Source organism: Haliotis cracherodii, unplaced genomic scaffold (genome assembly GCF_022045235.1).
Source record: "Haliotis cracherodii isolate W230 unplaced genomic scaffold, xgHalCrac1.p SCAF_13, whole genome shotgun sequence".
Lineage (NCBI taxonomy): Eukaryota > Metazoa > Mollusca > Gastropoda > Lepetellida > Haliotidae > Haliotis > Haliotis cracherodii.
In genome coordinates this window covers 3,075,619-3,094,416 of record NW_027266268.1, presented here as the reverse complement: position 1 = coordinate 3,094,416, position 18,798 = coordinate 3,075,619, and the positions used below count along the sequence as shown (strand labels likewise).

The following is an 18,798-nucleotide window of genomic DNA, read 5'->3' as shown; positions in this document are numbered from 1 at the left end:
CATTAAGTGTGACATGCTTGACAGATGTGTCCACCTTTCCAGTAAGTGTAACATGCTTGACAGATGTGTCCACCCTCCCAGTAAGTGCAATATGCATGGCTGTTGTGTCCACCCTCCCAGTAAGTGTAACATGCATGGCTGGTGTGTCCACCCTCCCAGTAATTGTAACATGCATGGCTCTTGTGTCCACCCTCCCTGTAAGTGTAACATGCATGGCTATTTTGTCCACCCTCCCAGTAAGTGTAATATGCATAGCTGTTGTGTCCACCCTCCCAGTAAGTGTAACATGCATGACAGATGTGTCCACCATCCTAGTAAGTGTAACATGCATGGCTATTGTGTCCACCCTCCCTGTAAGTGTAATATGCATGGCTATTGTGTCCACCCTCCCAGTAAGTGTAATAAGCATGGCTATTGTGTCCACCCTCCCTGTAAGTGTAACATGCATGGCTATTGTGTCCACCCTCCCAGTCAGTGTAATAAGCATGGCTATTGTGTCCACCCTCCCAGTAAGTGTAATATGCATGGCTGTTGTGTCCACCCTCCCAGTAAGTGTAATAAGCATGGCTATTGTGTCCACCCTCCCAGTAAGTGTAATATGCATGGCTATTGTGTCCACCCTCCCAGTAAGTGTAATAAACATGGCTATTGTGTCCACCCTCCCTGTAAGTGTAACATGCATGGCTATTTTTTCCACCCTCCAAGTAAGTGTTATAAGCATGGCTGTTGTTTCTAACATCCCAGTAAGTGTAACATGCATGGCTGTTGTGTCCACCTTCCCAGTAAGTGTAACATACATGACTGTTGTGTCCACCCTCCCTGTAAGTGGACACTAACTTTAATGTGCTTGTTTATACATGTGTATTGTGTGCTCCCAATGTATGACCCCTGGGATAGTTTATCTTCCACACTTTGTTTGCAGATCCTTGTACCAACATGACCTGCTACAATGGGGGATCCTGCATGCTCCTGGGGAATTCTACTTCCTGCTTGTGTTACCGAGGTTACACAGGATACCAGTGCGAGACAAGGATACCAAACCAGAACATCAGTAAGTATTCTTGAACTCTTGTCTAGAATTGTGAACTGCATGTGCACTATGTTTAATAAAAAAATGATCAATATTGTTCATCAGTAAGGAAAGTGAAACTAAAATTTACAATGCTTTGCTTGTGCCCCATAGGAGAAGTTTATGTCTCAATATTTCCTTGCAGATAAGTCTGGCATGTGCCCACCAAGGAACAGTACAATGATGGGCATGTGTGCGGAATACTGCAGCTCTGATGCCAGCTGTCCAGGTGCAGAGAAGTGCTGCTCTAATGGATGTGGTCACAGTTGTCAACAACCTATCCACCATCCCAGTAAGTGTATCATGCATGGCTGCTGTGTCCATCGTCCCTGTAAGTGTACCATGCATGACTTGTGTGTCCACCCTGCCAGTAAGTGTATCATGTTGTGTCCACCCTCTCAGTAAGTCTACCATGCTTGACAAATGTGTCCACCATTCCAGTAAGTGTAACATGCTTGGCTGCTCTGTCCACCCTCCAAGTAAGTGTAATATGCATGGCTGTTGTGTCCACCCTCCCAGTAAGTGTAACATGCCTGGCTGTTGTGTCCACCCTCCCAGTAAGTGTAATATGCTTGGCTGCTCTGTCCACCCTCCCAGTAAGTGTAATATGCATGACTGCTGTGTCCACCCTCCCAGTAAGTGTAACATGCATGGCTGTTGTGTCCACCCTCCCAGTAAGTGTAATATGCTTGGCTGCTCTGTCCACCCTCCCAGTAAGTGTAATTTGCATGACTGTTGTGTCCACCCTCCCAGTAAGTGTAATATGCATGGCTATTGTGTCCACCCTCCCAGTAAGTGTAACATGCTTGGCTATTGTGTCCACCCTCCCTGTAAGTGTAACATGCATGACTGCTGTGTCCACCCTCCCTTTAAGTGTAATATGCATGGCTGTTGTGTCCACCCTCCCAGTAAGTGTAATATGCATGGCTATTGTGTCCACCCTTCCAGTAAGTGTAACATGCATGACAGATGTGTCCACCCTCCCAGTAATTGTAACATGCATGGCTATTGTGTCCACCCTCCCTGTATGTGTAATATGCATGAATGTTGTGTCCACCCTCCCTGTAAGTGTAACATGCATGGCTGTTGTGTCCACCCTCCCTGTAAGTGTAACATGCATGGCTGTTGTGTCCACCCTCCCAGTAAGTGTTATAAGCATGGCTGTTGTTTCCAACATCCCAGTAAGTGTAACATGCATGACTGTTGTGTCCACCTTCCCAGTAAGTGTAACATACATGACTGTTGTGTCCACCCTCCCTGTAAGTGGACACTAACTTTAATGTGCTTGTTTATACATGTGTATTGTGTGCTCCCAATGTATGACCCCTGGGATAGTTTATCTTCCACACTTTGTTTGCAGATCCTTGTACCAACATGACCTGCTACAATGGGGGATCCTGCATGCTCCTGGGGAATTCTACTTCCTGCTTGTGTTACCGAGGTTACACAGGATACCAGTGCGAGACAAGGATACCAAACCAGAACATCAGTAAGTATTCTTGAACTCTTGTCTAGAATTGTGAACTGCATGTGCACTATGTTTAATAAAAAAATGATCAATATTGTTCATCAGTAAGGAAAGTGAAACTAAAATTTACAATGCTTTGCTTGTGCCCCATAGGAGAAGTTTATGTCTCAATATTTCCTTGCAGATAAGTCTGGCATGTGCCCACCAAGGAACAGTACAATGATGGGCATGTGTGCGGAATACTGCAGCTCTGATGCCAGCTGTCCAGGTGCAGAGAAGTGCTGCTCTAATGGATGTGGTCACAGTTGTCAACAACCTATCCACCATCCCAGTAAGTGTATCATGCATGGCTGCTGTGTCCATCGTCCCTGTAAGTGTACCATGCATGGCTGCTGTGTCCATCGTCCCAGTAAGTGTACCATGCATGACTTGTGTGTCCACCCTGCCAGTAAGTCTACCATGCTTGACAAATGTGTCCACCCTCCCAGTAAGTGTAACATACATGACTGTTGTGTCCACCCTCCCTGTAAGTGGACACTAACTTTAATGTGCTTGTTTATACATGTGTATTGTGTGCTCCCAATGTATGACACCTGGGATAGTTTATCTTCCACACTTTGTTTGCAGATCCTTGTACCAACATGACCTGCTACAATGGGGGATCCTGCATGCCCCTGGGGAATTCTACTTCCTGCTTGTGTTACCGAGGTTACACAGGATACCAGTGCGAGACAAGGATACCAAACCAGAACATCAGTAAGTATTCTTGAACTCTTGTCTAGAATTGTGAACTGCATGTGCACTATGTTTAATAAAAAAATGATCAATATTGTTCATCAGTAAGGAAAGTGAAACTAAAATTTACAATGCTTTGCTTGTGCCCCATAGGAGAAGTTTATGTCTCAATATTTCTTTGCAGATAAGTCTGGCATGTGCCCACCAAGGAACAGTACAATGATGGGTACGTGTGCGGAATACTGCAGCTCTGATGCCAGCTGTCCAGGTGCAGAGAAGTGCTGCTCTAATGGATGTGGTCACAGTTGTCAACAACCTATCCACCCTCCCAGTAAGTGTATCATGCATGGCTGCTGTGTCCATCGTCCCTGTAAGTGTACCATGCATGGCTGCTGTGTCCATCGTCCCAGTAAGTGTACCATGCATGACTTGTGTGTCCACCCTGCCAGTAAGTCTACCATGCTTGACAAATGTGTCCACCCTCCCAGTAAGTGTAACATGCTTGACTCTTGTGTCGACCCTCCCTGTAAGTGTAATATGCTTGGCTGCTCTGTCCACCCTCCCAGTAAGTGTAATATGCATGACTGTTGTGTCCACCCTCCTTGTAAGTGTAATATGCATGGGTATTGTGTCCACCCTCCCAGTATATGTAACATGCCTGACTGCTGTTTCCACCCTCCCAGTAAGTGTAATATGCATGGCTGTTGTGTCCACCCTCCCAGTAAGTGTAATATGCATGGCTGTTGTGTCGACCCTCCCAGTAAGTGTAACATGCATGGCTATTTTTTCCACCCTCCCAGTAAGTGTAATAAGCATGGCTGTTGTTTCCAACATCCCAGTAAGTGTAACATGCATGGCTGTTGTGTCCACCCTCTCAGTAAGTGTAATATGCATGACTGCTGTTTCCAACCTCCCAGTAAGTGTAATATGCATGGCTATTGTGTCCACCCTCCCAGTAAGTGTAACATACATGACTGTTGTGTCCACCCTCCCAGTAAGTGTCACATGCATGGCTGTTGTGTCCACCCTCCCAGTAAGTGTTATAAGCATGGCTGTTGTTTCCAACATCCCAGTAAGTGTAACATACATGACTGTTGTGTCCACCCTCCCAGTAAGTGTAACATACATGACTGTTGTGTCCGCCCTCCCTGTAAGTGTTATAAGCATGGCTGTTGTGTCCACCCTCCCAGTAAGTGTAACATGCATGACTGTTGTGTCCACCCTCCCTGTAAGTGGACACTAACTTTAATGTTCGTGTTTATACATGTGTATTGTGTGCTCCCAATGTATGACACCTGGGATAGTTTATCTTCCACACTTTGTTTGCAGATCCTTGTACCAACATGACCTGCTACAATGGGGGATCCTGCATGCCCCTGGGGAATTCTACTTCCTGCTTGTGTTACCGAGGTTACACAGGATACCAGTGCGAGACAAGGATACCAAACCAGAACATCAGTAAGTATTCTTGAACTCTTGTCTAGAATTGTGAACTGCATGTGCACTATGTTTAATAAAAAAATGATCAATATTGTTCATCAGTAAGGAAAGTGAAACTAAAATTTACAATGCTTTGCTTGTGCCCCATAGGAGAAGTTTATGTCTCAATATTTCTTTGCAGATAAGTCTGGCATGTGCCCACCAAGGAACAGTACAATGATGGGTACGTGTGCGGAATACTGCAGCTCTGATGCCAGCTGTCCAGGTGCAGAGAAGTGCTGCTCTAATGGATGTGGTCACAGTTGTCAACAACCTATCCACCATCCCAGTAAGTGTATCATGCATGGCTGCTGTGTCCATCGTCCCTGTAAGTGTACCATGCATGGCTGCTGTGTCCATCGTCCCAGTAAGTGTACCATGCATGACTTGTGTGTCCACCCTGCCAGTAAGTCTACCATGCTTGACAAATGTGTCCATCCTCCCAGTAAGTGTAACATGCTTGACTCTTGTGTCGACCCTCCCAGTAAGTGTAATATGCATGACTGCTGTGTCCACCCTCCAAGTAAGTGTAACATGCCTGACTGCTGTGTCCACCCTCCCAGTAAGTGTAATATGCATGGGTATTGTTTCCAACATCCCAGTAAGTGTAACATGCATGGCTGTTGTGTCCACCCTCTCAGTAAGTGTAATATGCATGACTGCTGTTTCCAACCTCCCAGTAAGTGTAATATGCATGGCTATTGTGTCCACCCTCCCAGTAAGTGTAACATACATGACTGTTGTGTCCACCCTCCCAGTAAGTGTCACATGCATGGCTGTTGTGTCCACCCTCCCAGTAAGTGTTATAAGCATGGCTGTTGTTTCCAACATCCCAGTAAGTGTAACATACATGACTGTTGTGTCCACCCTCCCAGTAAGTGTAACATACATGACTGTTGTGTCCGCCCTCCCTGTAAGTGTTATAAGCATGGCTGTTGTGTCCACCCTCCCAGTAAGTGTAACATGCATGACTGTTGTGTCCACCCTCCCTGTAAGTGGACACTAACTTTAATGTTCGTGTTTATACATGTGTATTGTGTGCTCCCAATGTATGACACCTGGGATAGTTTATCTTCCACACTTTGTTTGCAGATCCTTGTACCAACATGACCTGCTACAATGGGGGATCCTGCATGCCCCTGGGGAATTCTACTTCCTGCTTGTGTTACCGAGGTTACACAGGATACCAGTGCGAGACAAGGATACCAAACCAGAACATCAGTAAGTATTCTTGAACTCTTGTCTAGAATTGTGAACTGCATGTGCACTATGTTTAATAAAAAAATGATCAATATTGTTCATCAGTAAGGAAAGTGAAACTAAAATTTACAATGCTTTGCTTGTGCCCCATAGGAGAAGTTTATGTCTCAATATTTCTTTGCAGATAAGTCTGGCATGTGCCCACCAAGGAACAGTACAATGATGGGTACGTGTGCGGAATACTGCAGCTCTGATGCCAGCTGTCCAGGTGCAGAGAAGTGCTGCTCTAATGGATGTGGTCACAGTTGTCAACAACCTATCCACCATCCCAGTAAGTGTATCATGCATGGCTGCTGTGTCCATCGTCCCTGTAAGTGTACCATGCATGGCTGCTGTGTCCATCGTCCCAGTAAGTGTACCATGCATGACTTGTGTGTCCACCCTGCCAGTAAGTCTACCATGCTTGACAAATGTGTCCATCCTCCCAGTAAGTGTAACATGCTTGACTCTTGTGTCGACCCTCCCAGTAAGTGTAATATGCATGACTGCTGTGTCCACCCTCCAAGTAAGTGTAACATGCCTGACTGCTGTGTCCACCCTCCCAGTAAGTGTAATATGCATGGGTATTGTTTCCAACATCCCAGTAAGTGTAACATGCATGGCTGTTGTGTCCACCCTCTCAGTAAGTGTAATATGCATGACTGCTGTTTCCAACCTCCCAGTAAGTGTAATATGCATGGCTATTGTGTCCACCCTCCCAGTAAGTGTAACATACATGACTGTTGTGTCCACCCTCCCAGTAAGTGTCACATGCATGGCTGTTGTGTCCACCCTCCCAGTAAGTGTTATAAGCATGGCTGTTGTTTCCAACATCCCAGTAAGTGTAACATACATGACTGTTGTGTCCACCCTCCCAGTAAGTGTAACATACATGACTGTTGTGTCCGCCCTCCCTGTAAGTGTTATAAGCATGGCTGTTGTGTCCACCCTCCCAGTAAGTGTAACATGCATGACTGTTGTGTCCACCCTCCCTGTAAGTGGACACTAACTTTAATGTTCGTGTTTATACATGTGTATTGTGTGCTCCCAATGTATGACACCTGGGATAGTTTATCTTCCACACTTTGTTTGCAGATCCTTGTACCAACATGACCTGCTACAATGGGGGATCCTGCATGCCCCTGGGGAATTCTACTTCCTGCTTGTGTTACCGAGGTTACACAGGATACCAGTGCGAGACAAGGATACCAAACCAGAACATCAGTAAGTATTCTTGAACTCTTGTCTAGAATTGTGAACTGCATGTGCACTATGTTTAATAAAAAAATGATCAATATTGTTCATCAGTAAGGAAAGTGAAACTAAAATTTACAATGCTTTGCTTGTGCCCCATAGGAGAAGTTTATGTCTCAATATTTCTTTGCAGATAAGTCTGGCATGTGCCCACCAAGGAACAGTACAATGATGGGTACGTGTGCGGAATACTGCAGCTCTGATGCCAGCTGTCCAGGTGCAGAGAAGTGCTGCTCTAATGGATGTGGTCACAGTTGTCAACAACCTATCCACCATCCCAGTAAGTGTATCATGCATGGCTGCTGTGTCCATCGTCCCTGTAAGTGTACCATGCATGGCTGCTGTGTCCATCGTCCCAGTAAGTGTACCATGCATGACTTGTGTGTCCACCCTGCCAGTAAGTCTACCATGCTTGACAAATGTGTCCATCCTCCCAGTAAGTGTAACATGCTTGACTCTTGTGTCGACCCTCCCAGTAAGTGTAATATGCATGACTGCTGTGTCCACCCTCCAAGTAAGTGTAACATGCCTGACTGCTGTGTCCACCCTCCCAGTAAGTGTAATATGCATGGGTATTGTGTCCACCCTCTCAGTAAGTGTAATATGCATGGCTGTTGTGTCCACCCTGTCAGTAAGTGTAATATGCATGACTGCTGTGTCCACCCTCCAAGTAAGTGTAACATGCCTGACTGCTGTGTCCACCCTCCCAGTAAGTGTAACATACATGACTGTTGTGTCCACCCTCCCAGTAAGTGTCACATGCATGGCTATTGTGTCCACCCTCCCTGTAAGTGTAATAAGCATGGCTATTGTGTCCACCCTCCCAGTAAGTGTAATATGCATGGCTATTGTGTCCACCCTCCCAGTAAGTGTAATATGCATGGCTATTGTGTCCACCCTCCCTGTAAGTGTAATATGCATGGCTATTGTGTCCACCCTCCCAGTAAGTGTAATATGCATGGCTGTTGTGTCCACCCTCTCAGTAAGTGTAATATGCATGACTGCTGTTTCCAACCTCCCAGTAAGTGTAATATGCATGGTGGCTATTGTGTCCACCCTCCCAGTAAGTGTTATAAGCATGGCTGTTGTTTCCAACATCCCAGTAAGTGTAACATACATGACTGTTGTGTCCACCCTCCCAGTAAGTGTAACATGCATGGCTGTTGTGTCCACCCTCCCAGTAAGTGTTATAAGCATGGCTGTTGTTTCCAACATCCCAGTAAGTGTAACATGCATGACTGTTGTGTCCACCTTCCCAGTAAGTGTAACATACATGACTGTTGTGTCCACCCTCCCTGTAAGTGGACACTAACTTTAATGTGCGTGTTAATACATGTGTATTGTGTGCTCCCAATGTATGACACCTGGGATAGTTTATCTTCCACACTTTGTTTGCAGATCCTTGTACCAACATGACCTGCTACAATGGGGGATCCTGCATGCCCCTGGGGAATTCTACTTCCTGCTTGTGTTACCGAGGTTACACAGGATACCAGTGCGAGACAAGGATACCAAACCAGAACATCAGTAAGTATTCTTGAACTCTTGTCTAGAATTGTGAACTGCATGTGCACTATGTTTAATAAAAAAATGATCAATATTGTTCATCAGTAAGGAAAGTGAAACTAAAATTTACAATGCTTTGCTTGTGCCCCATAGGAGAAGTTTATGTCTCAATATTTCCTTGCAGATAAGTCTGGCATGTGCCCACCAAGGAACAGTACAATGATGGGCATGTGTGCGGAATACTGCAGCTCTGATGCCAGCTGTCCAGGTGCAGAGAAGTGCTGCTCTAATGGATGTGGTCACAGTTGTCAACAACCTATCCACCATCCCAGTAAGTGTACCATGCTTGACAGATGTGTCCACCCTCCCACTATGTGTACCATGCTTGACAGAAGTGTCCATCGCCCCAGTAAGTGCCCCTTGCTTGACAGATGTGTTCGACCTCCCAGTAAGTGTACCATGCTTGACAGAATTGTCCACCCTCCCAGTAAGTGTAACATGCATGGCTGTTGTGTCCACCCTCCCAGTAAGTGTAACATACCTGACTGTTGTGTCCATCCTCCCAATAAGTGCACCATGATTGACAGATGTGTCCACCCTCCCAGTAAGTGTACCATGCTTGACAAATGTGTCCATCATCCCAGTAAGTGTAATATGTTGTGTCCACCCTCCCAGTAAGTGCACTATGCTTGACAGATTTGTCCACCCTCCCAGTAAGTGCACCATGATTGACAAATGTGTCCACCCTCCCAGTAAGTGCACTATGCTTGACAGATGTGTCCACCCTCTCAGTAAGTGTAACATGCATGACAGATGTGTCCACCCTCCCAGTAAGTATAACATGCTTGACAGATGTGTCCACCATCCTAGTAAGTGTAACATGCATTACAGATGTGTCCACCATCCTAGTAAGTGTAACATGCATGACAGATGTGTCCACCATCCTAGTAAGTGTAACATGCATGACAGATGTGTCCACCCTCCCAGTAAGTGTAACATGCATGACAGATGTGTCCATCATCCCAGTAAGTGTAACATGCTTGACAGATGTGTCCACCCTCCTAGTAAGTGTAACATGCTTGACAGATGTGTCCACCCTCCTAGTAAGTGTAACATGCTGTGTCCACCATCCCAGTAGATGTACCAGTGTTATTCAGGCTCCATGCTATATTGATATCTGCTATTCAGGTTTCATGTAAAATGTTAAGTATGTGAGTGAAATATGGTTTCTCATTTACCTGTGATGATAATTGGACAAAGTCAACAAACTGTGAGACTCATCACGCTATCAGGTCATCATTATTTGACCAATCGGGAGTATGAAAATGCTGTCATGTGATCACCACTTGGACAGTCTGCTGTCCATAAAGAGTCCAAAAGCTAACTGTCAAAACCATCTGTTTCCAGGTTCATGCTCCCTCACATGTTACAATGGAGGAACTTGTGTGGTCCGTAATGGCTCAAGCTACTGTTTGTGTCAGCATGGTTACAGGGGATACAACTGCGAGTCAAGAATGTCAAGTAAATACATTTTTGCAATTTTTGTTTAGTTAGGAAATATGTAGTAGACATGGGTTTTTGGTTCATGTGTTAAATCTGAGGGAATACATAAAGTTTTCAGCCTTACATATCTGGGTTGTTATACTTTCATATTCCAGTAATTTGTTGGAATGGTAAACAATGGAGGTAAAAATGCAAAGTGAAACTAAAATTTACAAGGCTTTGTTTGTGCCCCAGAGGAGAAGTTTATGTCTCAATATTTCCTTGCAGATAAGTCTGGCATGTGCCCACCAAGGAACAGTACAATGATGGGCACGTGTGTGGAATACTGCAGCTCTGATGCCAGCTGTCCAGGTGCAGAGAAGTGCTGCTCTAATGGATGTGGTCACAGTTGTCAACAACCTATCCACCGTCCCAGTAAGTGTAACATGCTTGGCTGTTACGAATCCTCTACCTCTATTACATCATTGTCATAGTCCTGGCTTTTGTTTGCAATCACACTTAGCAGAAAGGTGTCACACTTGAGTGAAAAATTACCCCATGGGAACACAGGTGATAAAAGGTCCTCTTAAAACAACCTCAAACCCATATCTGTCCTACATTTCCTAACCAGTAAAGACAAAAATAGCAAACCAACAGTTTTCATTGTTTATAATTCTAAGAAGACTACCTCTATTACATCTCCTGTATTTTGGCTGCAATCACACTAACTAAACTAAACCTTCAGATTTTCAACAGAAGTCCTCTTCACTGTCAACTATACATATTAGTTATATCCCTAATAGCACTTTGGATTACCTCTTCCATGTGGAAAGGCAGGACAATCGACACTTCTCCACTGAAGCTGTTCCGACTCCAGCACGGTCATGTAGTCTCACTATTTCTATTTCCTTTTCAGTTTAGGTAGTAATCCGTTTTAATACTATTAAATGCTACTAAAAATAGCAGTTGGTCATATCTTAGAGACACATTTCACATGAGTATCAGGAGGTGTTTGGTGTGTTGTAATTTCTATTATGGCATCTTCTGGTTCCTTCCATGTGTCAGAAGTGTGGCTGCTTCTAGTTCCTCGGAGAGCTGCAAAATTAATGCACTGAAGATCATCGCTGTGAGTTCTGCAATCCCGTATCCAAGAAAACCTTCTCCAAATTATAGGATAAATTTACAGGAGAATGGAAGCAGCAAACAAGTGGACGCCACTATGTCAATTCACATATCACCAGCTACTCAAGTAATCCCGACAGTCCCTACTACCCCCTAGACAACACAATCGATGGAGACAGCAAAAGACACCATAGCTATGCTGGAGCTCCTTCTCCCTCAGCAGAAATCCTCCATGGTAACCCTCTTTGAATCCTTTTGTCAGCTTTGTCTATAGAAATAGAAAAGATGAAACAGGCCTCTTCAGAACAGGCACACAAGTATCCCACGGGCAAGAGGCCGCATGGGGGACAGGCCTCATTAGGGCCTCGCCTATCATCATCGTCTGCTACGAGCATCATGGACTTGCGCCACCGGATGGGGGTCAAGACTCTACTCCACAAGCCAGTCAGGCTTTAAGTCATTGACCAACAGGAGACTCAACCACCCTGGACAACACACAGGCTTCAACACCGTCCAGATCATCAGCCAGATAATCATCAGCAGGGACAAAGTTTTCCTATGTGGAGATGTTGTGAGCAATTCATCATTATATCCCAACTACTCAACCCCATACGGACAAGTCCCAGAGATAGCTCAGATTTGCTGTCAATGGCTGTCTTTTCGAGTTCTGGGTCCTGCCATTTGGGATGTCGATCGCCCCATGGTTATTCACCAGGGTAACAGCTCCAGTCATGTTTTGCCCATCTCCATGGTTATCTGGATGATTTTCTAGTGGTCAATCAGGATAGATGTCAGCTCCTACAAGACAGGGAATTCCTGACTCGGCTTATGACTTATCTTGGAAATCCATCACCTTACATGCTCTCCCTGATTTGTGGCCAAGAATCAGCCTAAAGCTACCGGACCATTAGGACATAGAGTGAAGCCCATTATTGGTGTCCCCCCGCCGTGATATTGCTGGAATATTGCTAAAAGCGGCGTAAAACCATACTCATTCATTAGGACATAGACACTACCCTGCTCTAAGTCCTACAACAGACCATCCGGACCCATTACTTTGCCCTATCTGTGCTTTTAAGTCATACTTGGCAGCTATGGACCTGCATCAACGCCATAGAAATATTCACATAATATCTTCACTCACTTTTATCTAAGAGATGTGCAACCAGATCTATCAGGGACATATTCATTTGGACCTGTAATTGCCGCACAGGCTTTAATTAAGGCATAGTTTTTCCCTCCTGTCTATGGGAAAAAAGTGTGTGGGGGGGAGGGGGGAGGGGGGGGGGTAGCGATGATTTTACCAGCATCTACTGAAGGTGAGTACACCTTTATTTATTAGTTCTAGAAGAACACATGTCATATGTCTACATGTATCTCAGATCGGACTTTGAGTGACATCAAAATCAGAAGCATTGAGACTGGAACAGACGTCACAACCAGGTTTCGGGTCATTAATGATGTTAACCGTACCAGAAGTGATGTCATTTATATGGACTGGAAGAAACGTCATAATGTTGGCAAAGGGGCTGGAAGTGATGTCATGACTTTTAGGAGAAGGGAAATGACATCTACAAGGAAGGGATGTCATTTAGAGTGAAAGTGACGGGTTGGTAAAATGGGAACGGGAGTGATGTCAGAACATAAATTAACCAGATTATGATGTCTCAGAAGGTTCTAGAGTCATTAACAAGAATATCAGCAATATAACGATAATTCAAGAGAAGGTATCACGTATTGTCTAATTATTCGACTGCATGATGATTTTCAGGTCTTTTTAAGGTGAAGAATAGGATGACCTCATGAGGATCTGAAGCAGTCCAAAGATTTACAATATGATTCTACTCGATTTGCTGTCAACTGTAAAGGAGTGTCCTTCAGGCAGAACTTTCTTAGTGGTGTATTCTGGCAATGATGTAATCGTAGGAATCGTAGTTCTACCTCTATTACAACAGAATTACTCCCTCCCACCATTATGATGATTTTCCTACCTTTATACATGGAAGAGGTAGTCCAGAGTGCTATTAGGGATACAACTAATGTACAGTTGACAGTGAGGACGACTATTCAGTTTTGGTGTGATTGCAGCCAAAATACAGGATTTATGACAGAGATGTAATAGAGCTAGTTTTCTTAGAATTATTAACAATGATAACTGTTTGTTTTGATATTTTTTTCTTTACTGGTTTGGGTTCTTTACTGGGTTTGTGGTTGTTTTAAGAGGACCTAGGTTTCCATGGGGCAATCTTTCACTCAAGTGTGACACCATTTTGCTTGAAACCCTGACAAAACCTCCAACTTGTCATCAGCCAATGTTTAGAAGTATCGATGCTTCTAGGTGCTCAGTACCAGAAAGTGATGCAGTGAGAAATTTCTTGAAAATTAGCATAAATGGGCAGCACCATGGGGAAGTTGTTATGGTTACACTATTTACTATGGAAGGGAGGTGTTGCTTTTCCTTTAATAATATTGAAATTTTCAAATTATGGTGATTATGGATATGAAGCTTAATACTCTCAGAAAGCAGACATCTAAACCCTGGCTCAAGAACCCATGCATTCTTCATTTTCCCTGATTCAGCTTTGTATGAAGGGTTTGTTATGTCTTCATGCAGAGAGCTATCACAGTAATACATCTTATATTATGTTCAGTTGCCAACACGATAGCTTTTTATTATACAAGCAACATACATACTACAGAAAGTGAAATTCTTTTCTATTTAGGATATATGCATAGCTATACTTTTCTGATTACAGGTGAAAATGTGACAATGAAACCCTGTGTCCCCTTGGTGGGCTATTCAGGTTTTGCCAACCTGGCTATCAACTGCCTCACTCCCATCATGGCCCTCAACACAACAACTTTATCCTCCTCTGATGTGTGCAGGTATGTTGAACTGTGAATGCTCTATCTACAAAGTGGGCACTCCACCAACAGGCCGACACCTCCTCCCAAAGGGTTACACCTCCATCCACAAGCCTCCGCCTCCTTTCACAGGCCTCCGTATCCTTCCATAGGCCTCCCTCCGTATCCTTCCACAGGCCTCCCTCCATATCCTTCCATAGGCCTCCCTCCGTATCCTTCCACAGGCCTCCCTCCGTATCCTTCCATAGGCCTCCCTCCGTATCCTTCCATAGGCCTCCCTCCGTATCCTTCCATAGGCCTCCCTCCGTATCCTTCCATAGGCCTCCCTCCGTATCCTTCCATAGGCCTCCCTCCGTATCCTTCCATAGGCCTCCCTCCGTATCCTTCCACAGGCCTCCCTCCGTATCCTTCCACAGGCCTCCCTCCGTATCCTTCCACAGGCCTCCCTCCGTATCCTTCCATAGGCCTCCCTCCGTATCCTTCCATAGGCCTCCCTCCGTATCCTTCCACAGGCCTCCCTCCGTATCCTTCCATAGGCCTCCCTCCGTATCCTTCCACAGGCCTCCCTCCGTATCCTTCCACAGGCCTCCCTCCGTATCCTTCCATAGGCCTCCCTCCGTATCCTTCCACAGGCCTCCGTATCCTTCCACAGGCCTACACGTTCTTTCACAGGCCTGCTCCTCCTTCCACAGGCCTACACCTCCTTCCACAGGTGGTACAGGTATGTGAAGGGTAGAGGTGGTACAGGTATGTGGAGGGTTGAGGTGGTACATGTATGTAGAGGGTAGGGGTGGTACATGTATGTAGAGGGTAGGGGTGGTACAGGTATGTAGAGGGTAGGGGTGGTACAGGTATGTGGAGGGTAGGGGTGGTACAGGTATGTGGAGGGTAGGGATGGTACATGTATGTGGAGGGTAGGGGGTGGTACAAGTATGTGGAGGGTAGGGGGTGGTACAAGTATGTGGAGGGTAGGGGTGGTACAGGTATGTGGAGGGTAGGGGGTGGTACAGGTATGTAGAGGGTAGGGGGTGGTACAGGTATGTGGAGGGTAGGGGTGGTACAGGTATGTGGAGGGTAGGGGTGGTACAGGTATGTGGAGGGTAGAGGTGGTACAGGTATGTGGAGGGTAGGGGGTGGTACATGTATGTAGAGGGTAGGGGTGGTACAGGTATGTGGAGGGTAGGGGTGGTACAGGTATGTGGAGGGTAGGGGTGGTACAGGTATGTGGAGGGTAGGGGTGGTACAGGTATGTGGAGGGTAGGGGGTGGTACAAGTATGTGGAGGGTAGGGGTGGTACAGGTATGTAGAGGGTAGGGGTGGTACAGGTATGTGGAGGGTAGGGGTGGTACAGGTATGTGGAGGGTAGGGGTGGTACAGGTATGTGGAGGGTAGGGGTGGTACAGGTATGTGGAGGGTAGGGGTGGTACAGGTATGTAGAGGGTAGGGGTGGTACAGGTATGTGGAGGGTAGGGGTGGTACAGGTATGTGGAGGGTAGGGGGTGGTACAAGTATGTAGAGGGTAGGGGTGGTACAGGTATGTAGAGGGTAGGGGTGGTACAGGTATGTGGAGGGTAGGGGGTGGTACAAGTATGTAGAGGGTAGGGGTGGTACAGGTATGTGGAGGGTAGGGGTTGTACAGGTATGTGGAGGGTAGGGGGTGGTAAAGGTATGTGGAGGGTAGGGGTGGTAAAGGTATGTGGAGGGTAGGGCTGGTACCCCACCCGACACCCACAACAATCCCTATGATAGACGGGTTGCTTGTTAAGGTAAGGTAAGTGTGGTAAACAAATTGGTTTTGTCAAAACTTGCAAAAGATATTGCTGGTTTACAAACTATAGTATTACTCATGACGCGGCAAACATTGTCAGCACATGTGACTCCTTTGTTTTTGTTGCAGGTTGTTTGCCTCCACAGTTGTGTGTGCAAGAAATGAATTACGGAAGGACCACTATAACTGTTCCTTGATGGAACTTCATGGCCAGATAAGATCCTACTTGGACTTGATAAGGTCTAACTCAAACATGACAATCCCAGACTACTCTCAGTGTCAAGGTACTCTCTGAAACTCCAGTTACCACATTGTCTACTGATGGTCTCCTTGTATCTACTCACTGTCTACTGATGGTCTCCTTGTATCTACTCACTGTCTACTGATGGTCTCCTTGTATCTACTCACTGTCTACTGATGGTCTCCTTGTATCTACTCACTGTCTACTGATGGTCTCCTTATGTCTGCTTATGTCTTGTTATATCTGCTCTATGTCTACTCATGCTTGCTTTTGTTTACTCAGCTACTCATGTCTATTCATGTCTTCTCATGTCTACTTATGTCTACTCATGTCTTCTCATGTGTTTGCATGTCTTCTAATCTCTTATGTCTACTGATGGTCTCTTTATGTCTACTCTTGTCTACTGATGGTCTCCTTATGTCTACCCATGTCTACTCATGTCTACCCATGTCTGCTCATATCTACACATGTCTACCCATGTATGCTCATGTCTACACATGTCTTCTCATGTCTACTCATGTCTACTCATGTCTACTGATGGTCTCTTTATGTCTTCTCATGTCTACACATGTCTGCTCATGTCTACACATGTCTGCTCATGTCTACACATGTCTTCTCATTTCTACCCATGTCTACTCATGTCTACCCATGTCTACCCATATCTGCTCATGTCACTCATGTCTACACATGTCTTCTTATATCTGCTCTTATGTCTACTCATGTCTACTCATGTCTGCTCATGCATATGTTTGCTCATCTACTCATGACTGCTCATATCGCTCATGTCTTCCCATGTCTACTTATGTTTACTCACTGTCTTCTCATGTCTACTCATGTCTACTCATGTCTACTCATGTTTGCTCATGTCTTCTAATATCTGCTCTTATGTCTGCTCATGTTTGCTTATGTTTACTCATCTATTCATGGAGTGAAGATAACCCCTAAATTCAAAACAATAAACTATTGAAACAAGTTCATACTTTTAATGTATCTTATCAGTTACATATAATGAACAATGTTTCTCCACTTATTGTGGATAAGTTCACTTTTTATATGTGAAGTTACTATGTTGTTTTATAACAACGTTTCTCTCCTAAATTCCTGTCTTGGGACTAAACTATAAGCACATGTTGCCACCTGACAACTTTTGCACAACTGAACACAAAACCACAGTCGCGTAACATGTTAAGTGACTCTTGCACGTGAAACACAACATTTTCATGTCCATTGAATGTTCGTTTGGGTGCGTTTTGGCGCACTGTTTTTACTGCTGCGTTTTTGCGCACAGTCCTTCTGTTTACTCACTGTCTACTCACTGTCTACTCATGTCTACTCATGTCTGCTCATGTTTGCTTATGTTTACTCATCTACTCACTGTCTACTCATGTCTGCTTATGTCTGATCATGGTGTTCTCATGGAGTAATCATGTTTCAACATGAAAAGCCAAGATGGAGACTTGTTATTGTGTAAAATGCACTGAACTGGATCCGTGTGTAAGCATCAAGAGTGTTTAAGTTATTTTTTTAGATAGTCTGCCACAATCACAGACGTGAATAGTTGATATAGCTGATAGAGCTCTACCAATACTTTCTCCATCGATTTCTTGCTGAGGAACTTTAACATATGTATAATTCCTTTAAATACCGTACCCCCATTACACCAAAGCCATATATTTGGACAGGTGACACTGAAGGGGTCATCTTTTGAACATCTAAAAGCTTTTACAGAGTGATGATAGCCAAACAACAGGATTATGGCAATGATGTAATTGAGGTAGTATTTTTAGAATTATACACAATGATAACTATTGTTTGATGATTCACAATGTCAGGAATTGTTTTAGATAATAATATGTATCCGGTATATTTCTGTTGGGAAGAAATGTGCATTGGTCATTTGATCTTTCATTGATGAAACCTAATATATTTGAAATTGAACACTAACACCTGTCTGGCTCTGCCTACAGACATAATGTCAAAGTTGTTGATTATTACTGTGTCCTTGCAGCCCCCACAGACAACTCCAGCATGCAGAAGTCGCTGTGCGAGGACTCCCGTGGGCTGGCCCTGTATGCATCTCAGTCCGTATGCCTGCAGTCATCCCCTGGAATACCAGACACCTGCATGTAGGTGATGCCGGCTTCTTGCAGTCGGAATGCACCTCTGTCGGGCAGATCTTGATTGAATTCATGAATAGGCTGGAATAGTTTCCAGGGGCAACCATGGAAAGGTTTAACATGAGGCCAGGGCACAGTCCAAATGAAATAAACCAAAGAGGCCACTTTCATTATCTTAGAATAATCTCCAGGCTGCTGAATGAGATGCATCTGATAACATGTTATGTAATCTGTATAATAATCTCCAGGTTGCTGAATGAGATGCATCTGATAACATGTTATGTAATCTGTATAATAATCTCCAGGTTGCTGAATGAGATGCACCTGATAACATGTTATGTAATCTGTATAATAATCTCCAGGTTGCTGAATGAGATGCATCTGATAACATGTTATGTAATCTGTATAAATAATCTCCAGGTTGCTGAATGAGATGCATCTGATAACATGTTA

General features: G+C 44.7%; 2 protein-coding genes across 6 annotated transcripts in view; one reads left to right on the top strand and one right to left on the bottom strand.

Moving 5' to 3' along the window:
* The window catches only part of LOC139459512 (uncharacterized), a 177,332-nt gene that overhangs the window by 59,088 nt on the left and 99,446 nt on the right, over positions 1-18,798 (top strand). For 3 of the 5 annotated variants that reach the window (XM_071241015.1, XM_071241013.1, XM_071241014.1), the window contains 19 exons: positions 923-1,051; positions 1,215-1,361; positions 2,430-2,558; positions 2,722-2,868; positions 3,165-3,293; positions 3,457-3,603; positions 4,602-4,730; positions 4,894-5,040; positions 5,844-5,972; positions 6,136-6,282; positions 7,086-7,214; positions 7,378-7,524; positions 8,643-8,771; positions 8,935-9,081; positions 10,158-10,271; positions 10,521-10,667; positions 14,111-14,240; positions 16,117-16,271; positions 18,237-18,354. In XM_071241015.1, coding sequence (XP_071097116.1) covers positions 923-1,051; positions 1,215-1,361; positions 2,430-2,558; positions 2,722-2,868; positions 3,165-3,293; positions 3,457-3,603; positions 4,602-4,730; positions 4,894-5,040; positions 5,844-5,972; positions 6,136-6,282; positions 7,086-7,214; positions 7,378-7,524; positions 8,643-8,771; positions 8,935-9,081; positions 10,158-10,271; positions 10,521-10,667; positions 14,111-14,240; positions 16,117-16,271; positions 18,237-18,354 — 2,596 coding nt within the window. The remainder of the gene's footprint in view (positions 1-922; positions 1,052-1,214; positions 1,362-2,429; positions 2,559-2,721; positions 2,869-3,164; positions 3,294-3,456; positions 3,604-4,601; positions 4,731-4,893; positions 5,041-5,843; positions 5,973-6,135; positions 6,283-7,085; positions 7,215-7,377; positions 7,525-8,642; positions 8,772-8,934; positions 9,082-10,157; positions 10,272-10,520; positions 10,668-14,110; positions 14,241-16,116; positions 16,272-18,236; positions 18,355-18,798) is intronic. The other 2 variants (XM_071241017.1, XM_071241018.1) reach the window with 2 other exon arrangements.
* Positions 1-18,798, bottom strand: part of LOC139459513 (coiled-coil-helix-coiled-coil-helix domain-containing protein 5-like) — a 433,260-nt gene that overhangs the window by 343,360 nt on the left and 71,102 nt on the right. The gene's annotated exons all lie outside the window — the stretch shown is intronic.